This window comes from Babylonia areolata, chromosome 17, assembly GCF_041734735.1.
Source record: "Babylonia areolata isolate BAREFJ2019XMU chromosome 17, ASM4173473v1, whole genome shotgun sequence".
Taxonomy (NCBI): domain Eukaryota; kingdom Metazoa; phylum Mollusca; class Gastropoda; order Neogastropoda; family Buccinidae; genus Babylonia; species Babylonia areolata.
In genome coordinates, this window is record NC_134892.1 from 18,216,914 (window position 1) to 18,224,906 (window position 7,993).

A 7,993-nucleotide genomic window follows, 5' to 3' on the forward strand; every position below is an offset into this window, starting at 1 on the left:
CGAAAGAGGAAGTTCATTCCAATTGCAAGGTCCAGAGACAGAGAAAGAATGGCGGCCAACAGTCGAGAGTTTGAATCTCCCTACCCCCTTCACCACCTAACACCAGTCTTAGTGAAATGACGTAAATCGACGAACACACACAGACACACTGAGACACATACAGAGACGTGCGCGCGCGCACACACACTGACACACTGACACAGAGACTCTCTCTCTCTCTCTCTCTCTCTCTCCTGCAGTCTAACCCGTTCACTCTCATTTCAAAGTTATAATTATGTACAAAAGTGGTTTTACTCTTGAGGTTCCAAGCTGATGTCTCATGCATGCTCCTCAGTGCAGCAGCAATTATCTGATTGAGCCTTCCTCCCTCACAACAGGTTTCAAAACATTAACAATCAAAACAAACAAACAAACATACACACATACAAACAAAACAAAGCAAAGCAAAATTAACGCTGATGAGTTGTTTCACGTGCCGGACAAACTGCACAGTTCTACTTTTCGTGTGACTCGATTCCTCAGGAATGTACGAGTCAGATCGAGACTGTCCTTAAAATAGACCATGTATGACTGAGACATGGGAAACACCACCAGTTTGCCATATATGGGCACATGACATCATAGAGCGTGCGCGAACGTTCCAGGCGGCTCGTGTAGGATGAGGGAGCGAGAAATCTCATTGGTGCTTTTCTGGTTCGTATAGAAACAGGAAAACAAACAAGGAGAAACAAACTCACGCGAGTTGCTTCTCATTCATTCACAGGCTCAATCTAAACCGGTTGAGTGTTTATCTTGAAGGCAGTCGGTCTTTCGACAAACTGTGTTCAAACCAACAAGTTTTGTGTTCGTCAGCGCTGACTGATATTTGCTGTTGCTCAGTCATCTTTTATATTTGTCAACAGCTTATGCCAGTGAAAGAAAACAGACTAAAAAGTGCTCTGATCGTGATTGCTGAGCTAAAATCGTGTCGCATTTGGACGGAAAAAGAATTGACTCAAAGGCCGACTCATTCCCTTACACTGGTGACACAGGAGGTTTTGGTCAACACAGTGAATGAGTGTCGCTTCCGCCCAATATATTTGGTTCATCTGACGACTTATTCAGAATGAGTCTGTTTGCCGACAAGTGGACTTCGCCATTCAGCAACAACCCTTTCAGGTTGGACGACTTTTACACCACTTCATTCGGGGAGTTTAGGTTGGGATCGAACTGTTCAATTTTCAAAAAACAACCAAAGGTGGAAGAAGACTGTCAACCATTAGAAATGAAGCTGAGAAACGGTTCTATGTTCACTGATCGAGGATTTTACGATCATTTTGATTCCATTTTCCACGACCGAAGCAGACGATACGATTTGAGATCAGCTGCCTCTGACTCCAGCAGACGGTCGCCCCCACCGACTGGCAAAGGGAAAGAGTACATAATTCCCATCAAATTCAAAACGTCGACACAAGATGCAAACCAAACGTCCAAAAATTCAAGGACGGAATCGGCTTCAGCTGCTTCGAATAGTTCGACACCAAGGGCTGCATCAGGACGGGCGATAGAAATTCCGATAGTGGTGGAATGTCCCAGTCCATCTCCAAGTACTAAAACCAGACGGGACAAATCTCGCTCGCCGATTTTGTTGAAAAGTTCTACAGATCCGACGTCAAGCTACAAGGTGTTGACGCCAACAACTGAAGAAATCGGGGGTTTACAAAGAAAAGACAATTCTGGTGATGTTGTATTGGATAGTGATGTCTTCTTCGTGAAATCATCGCACGCTGATCCACAAAAACAGTCCCAATCCGTGAAACCAGAGTCGGATATTGAAGTTGTTGAAATCGAAGATGATGATTCCTTTATGCGATCTCTTCGTCGGAAACCTCTTCGTCATCAGCAAAATTCATCATCAATATCTTTACAAGGACCTGTTTTGGTGAACCGCCGTTCGCGTATCACTGCAGCTAGCACCAAGAAGCCGACAACATCACCTGAAGATAACTCGGTCAACAACAGGGACGAAAGAAGCCAGTCACAGAAAGAACCAGAAAGTAAACGACAATTGTGTAGTCATCCAGGACGATTTGACGTGACAGCAACACCTTCATATCCCATCTACGATTACTTGAAACCAGAGTGAGTACTGACGTGACATTTTCATCAACTATGATTATGTGTGCTGGGACACGGGCATGTGTGTGTGTGTGTGTGTGTGTGTGTGTGTGTGTCAGTGTGCGGTGTGCCTGCGTCAGTGCGTGCGTGTGCGTGTGCCTGTTGGAGGGGCACTGAGGGCGTAGAACTATATATGTATCTACCGGTGTGTGTGTGTGTGTGTGTGTGTGTGTGTGTGTGTGTGTGTGTGTGTGTGAAAGAGACTGAGGTAGAGACAGTGTTATTACTCCACACACGATTTGGAATTTTATTCAGTTTACTCCTTGCTCTTATTTAACTCTTATTTTGATTCATTTTATAGCAGTAAGATATCATGTGTTGGCCTTCGATATTCGTTCAGTCGGTCTGTTTGTCTGTTTCCAATCACTATGTTCCGAACCGCACAGACAGACAGACAGACACACAACTTGAACACACACACACACACCTCACACACACACACACACACACACACACACACACACACACACACACACACACACACACACACAGAGAGAGAGAGAGAGAGAGAGAGGAGGGGTCCGACAGTACTTATGTAATTAATGACTCATCAGGGAAACGCCTACCCACAACTTCGATGGGTTGGTTGATTAAGGAACAGATTACTCCCAAGGGAGTGCATGGCTCGATCAGTTTATATATCTGCATAGGTCGGTGAACTCAATTAGCCGTTGCCATGATAGTCACGGTCACTGACTTACCGCTGAAAGTCAAGTTGGGGTCAGTCTGAAAACATACGCTGGTGATGAGTGTGATGAAGAGCTGAAAACAAAATGCATCATGCACATGTGCACACGAGAGAGCGAGAGAGAGAGAGAGAGGGAGAGAGACAGGGAGAGGTGAGGATATTGGGGAGAAAAAAGTGAAATGTGTACCTGGCTTAGTATGTGTGTGTATGTATCAGTGCGTGCGTGTGTATGCGCGCGCGTGTGTGTTTATGCGCGCGTGTGTGTGTGTGTGCTTTTATTTTCTTTCTAAGTCTATGTGTCTGTGTATATGTGCGTATGCACGCATGCCAGTGGGTGCGTGTATGAGCGTTTTTCCCTCAGTTTCCAGTCAACGTACCAAACCCATCATACTACATTTTATCTGTTCCATTGGTATTCTTTTCTCTTTGAAATTAAGCCGATGTCTGGAAGGAGGGGGATTGGGAGGGTGTGTGTGTGGAGGGGGGGATGGTGCAAATCGTCCCATACTTCTTGCCCTTCTATCTGACTTATTTACAGGGTTCACAAAAAATGAAGGAACACTTGGGAAATTGCACAGTTTCCATCTTGGGGACATAGTGAATTGATGTTAAATTTTCAGCAAACAGCGGTATATGTAGGCAATGTAATTAGCACCAGTCATTACTAGAGGTTCTTCCTTGTACGTGCACTTAATTTTTTTACAGTGAAGATTCACAGTCATCGTTTTTAAACCACTGAATAATTGAAAATGTTCGGCTGAAACATTGAAATTTGCGTATTTTCTATCTGTTCGTGGTGCAAGTGTGCCTGAAACAGCCAATTCAGTGTGTTCTCGATTAATGAGAGGGCATTTTGTAGATCATATGGGTATGCAGCCTGCATGATTTTAATCATTTTCAATTATCTTTTGACATTTTATTAAAACCTGCATGCTTTTATGGAGTGGTCTTTTAACTGTTGTCGTCTGTATTAGCTTTACTCAGCTTTGCTCAGTTTCTGACTGACTGACTCACCCTCCTTCCCCCGGCCACCTCCAGTCACCTCTTCCCCACCCCCTCCCCTTTTCCCCGCTTTAAACACCTTTAACACAAAAACAAATTCATGTTTCGGAAGTGAGGCAGAACGACTGGGTTAGAGAGAATACGAATACGAAATGCTTTATTCAGATTTAGGCCTGAGCCCCTAACAGAAGGGGAATTCCTATATAAATCACACAGTAATTTTTCCAATAAAATAGTGTCAAATATTTACTCTTTATATGATTATTGTTATGAACATTAATTTTATAGTTTATACTATAATCTAAGTTATAGTTGTGCGCAATCGTTTCAGTTGATTCTAAGCAGCATGGGCTTTTATATATCTTAGACTGAATATATATATCATCCTTACATATATAGTCATGAAGAATAGGACAACAAAACATAAAATGAATTTCATCTTTTGAATAAAAACGACACAGTACTTTATCGACTCTTCTAGAGAGTGACGGAGAGAGAGAAGGGGGGAGGACAACATACGTTCGCCTACTGGTACTCCTGGCAAGACAAAGGCTCACAACATCTAACCGTTGATTTTTTTGCAAATAAATCAAGTCAGTGTATTGTACCATTCAATGCTGTTTGTGTGCGTGCGTGCGCTGGTGTGCTTATTTGTGTGTGCACACGCTTGTTCTTGAATGGTGTGGGGTCTATTTGATGCATGTATGTTTATGGATGTATAGCTTTTTTTTCGTTAACGCCACCAGCTCTCTACGTCGGAGGTGTGAGTGTCAATCTGCACTGCTACCACTACCACCACCACTACTGCTGCTGCTACTACTACTATTACTACTACTAAGCTTCGACTGTTATCATTATCATTGTTGCTGTTGCTTAATCATTTATTTATCTGTTTATTTTCGTTTGTTTTGATGTCCACCAGACTCGCCACCCAAGACAGACAGATCGACTACATACGAGGAGACGGCAACTGCTTTTTCCGAGCCATCTCCAAAGCAGTGTACGGCTCAGAGGCCTATCACCCCGAGTGCCGACAGGCCGTGTGTGACCTGATCCACGCTCACCCTGACCTCTTTCGCCAGTACATTGACCACAGCAGCATCACAACGCACATCATCGACATGCGCGTGATGGGCACGTGGGCCACAACCTGTGAGATATATGCTGCGGCCGCCTTGCTGGGCAGAGAGATCTATGTCCTTGCTCCTTCCCCTTCCAGTGACGCCCAATATCATTGGCTGCTTTTCTCGCCGCGCTCTCTCACGGGGCCATCGATTGGAGGAAGCTTGCGTCGGCAGCGGGAGGAGGAGGGTGGGGATCGTGGGGATCCGTGTTACGTGACGCTGTGTCACACCAACGCCAACCACTACGACCACATCACGCCAATAGCCGCCTGCTGCAACTGCCAGCTGCCGGTCCCCAGACTGAACGGCGTGTCCACGGTGCTGGATCTGACCACGTCTGACCAGGAGGAAATCCTCAGAAAGGAGTGACGTCTGACCAGGAGGAAATTCCCAGGAAGGAGTGACGTCTGACCAGGAGGAAATCCTCAGAAAGGAGTGACGGCAAACACCCTGTAATACACAGACAAAGTATGTAAAGAGCCTGAAAATACAGACTGGATAAAGAGAGAGCGTGAAAATACAGACCCTGTACATAATTATGATATACAAAGAGCCTGAAAATACAGACACTGTGTTTACAGATTGGAGGCACTGTGACAGAAGCAGTGAGGCGTTTTGACGTCTGATCCAGTGTTCACCATTGATCAAGGTTCAAGGCCCCGTTTTGGCATGATATTGGGAAAGGCGCATTACTGTTGATATTTTCTCCATTCCACTCAGGTGTCAATGGGTTGTGGGTACTTGACTTGGGTTGGGGAAGGTTAAAACGGTGGGAGGGGAGGACTGGATCCTATGCCCAGCCCTTGACACAGTGGATGTGAATGCACTGCCCAGATGGCAGTATGCGATGGGACCTTCACCCTTTAACTTAGAGCATTTGTCTAGAGTCTTGGTGAAGGACGTGTGTCAGGTAGCTGGGAGAAACAAGAGGTTTACGGAGGACGGGGGTTTAGCAGTACAGTTTGTTCATTGGTTCAGTGACATTTTGGATCTGATTGCAATGAATCTTAAATGAATGAAAGGCCACAGTCTTATGTATGACCTCAGACTGCGAGGGAGTGAGAGATATATTTTGTATGATCATGTCACCAATTGTGAAGAGCTGAGGATGAAGGATTGAAAGATACAGTTTGTATGTGCGCGATGGAGAGTTCATGACACAGGAGTGAGAGAGGTAGGCTACGTTTAGTTAAGGAGGGTGAAACTGAAGGAACGACAATTTTAGAAACGTTTTTTCGTTACTCCCTTTCATAACAAACAAGAACAACGACAATTTAATGCTGATTAATTGTTCATACCATTAAAGCTGACATGATTTTTGTGATATACGGGAAATAAAAGAAACAACACAAAAAGCTTTATTGTTGTTGGAAACAAATGCACCGACAAAAAATATGCTAAAAGAGAAAACAGTTTATTAGCATTGGATGATGAATACCGAGGAGAGATTTTTTATAAATCAAAATATGAGCTGCGTTGTTCCAGGATGGACCTGAGATAAAGTGAATAACCAGCGCGGGCAGAACAATCAATGAGCAATGCTCTGTTCATTAACCCGTCAGTATAAAGTGGGACATACCATCGGATCATATTGGAGCTCCCAAGCGATAATAGATATGTTTGATGCACACAGCTGACTTAACACCTTTGAAATTGATTTGACATGGAGTTGAAGACGGTATACATACTTTAACTTGATTTTGATTTTACGTTTATTGAGTGAGTCGTGGTAGAATTGGTGCATTTAACTTTGTTTTAATCAACATTTACCTTGTGTTCTCTTCGACCGGTTTTAAGAACTGACGGCGATCAGTCCTGTGTGCTGGGCGGGTCATGAGCAACATCGTTTGATTTGAATTGATTCGATTTGATTTAATGCATGTGTGTTAGTCAAGGTGAAAAAAGAGCTCGGAAGAAATACTTCAGGGAAACAGAGCGAAAGATTATGATTCCGCTCTCAGCCAGGGATGGTTTCTGAAAGAATAGTGTGTGCGTGTGTGTGTTTGTCTGTGTGTGTGTGTGTGCATGTGTGTGTATGCGCACGCATGTTAGTGTGTGTGTTTACATGACCACGCCCATGCCCACTTGTACTGAAAGAGATAACTTATTTTGTCTGTGAACGGGTATTGAAAGGCATTGTTCTGTATAAAGTGAATGTAATATAAATGTGCATGCTTTTCATGTTCTTATGATGTATGCACAGCAACCGAAGTCATAGATGTAATTTAATGGTTATTTATTTTTTGATCTTCCATTGTTTCACATTGATGCCATACGGGTGTGTGTGTGTGTGTGTGTGTGTGTGTGTATAACACCTTCAAGTGCCCTGAAGATTATGCCGTGAGATTTGATTTTATGTTGGAAAGATAGGAGCAGGGGAAGTGTGTGTGTGACAGTGTGCGTGTGTGTGTGTGCATGCGTGAGTGCGTGTGTGAGTGCGTGTGTGAGTGCGTGTGTGTGTGTGTGTGTGTGCAAACAGATGACATTGACATATATATCGGCTTTCTAGTTGTAGACTGTGATGCTAGGTCGCTGGGCTTCAATCGTGTTTTCTGTGATTATCTGGTCAGCCGGTAAGTGTGTCAAAACATAAAATGTGCAAAAATAAAACTGACCTGGCCAAGCATTTTGTGTATGTCATTATTCTGTTTTTCGTTTCGATCCTTTTTGTAATCGCACTGAAAAACAAACTTGCCTTGTACCCGATACACAGGTGCATGCATGTAGTGTGCCTGTGTACACATATCTTGCACATTTCTGAAAACATAAAATTTTGAGTGGGAATACGTTAAACTTAACACTAAAAATTCCGAGAGAGTAAACTGACTAATAGCATACACACAAATGCACAGTTGCACGCATGTCAGGCCTACACAAGGACGCACTCACACGAGTACCGCGCGCACACACTCGAACTCGAACTTTAAATAACTAGGCCATTCTGCCGCTCTCAAGCAGAAATATGGAGAAAGGAAGTTTATAAAAGCACACAGTAATGATTGACAAACATGGATGTCAGAGA

General features: G+C 43.8%; 1 protein-coding gene across 1 annotated transcript; it reads left to right on the forward strand.

The window, feature by feature from the left end:
* The first annotated feature begins 670 nt into the window (after positions 1-670).
* Positions 671-7,591, forward strand: LOC143291704 (uncharacterized). Its single transcript, XM_076601727.1, has 2 exons — positions 671-2,121; positions 4,770-7,591. The coding sequence occupies exons 1-2, from the start codon at positions 1,106-1,108 to the stop codon at positions 5,338-5,340; spliced, it is 1,587 nt and encodes a 528-aa protein (XP_076457842.1). The 5' UTR covers positions 671-1,105; the 3' UTR covers positions 5,341-7,591.
* Positions 7,592-7,993: the final 402 nt, after the last annotated feature.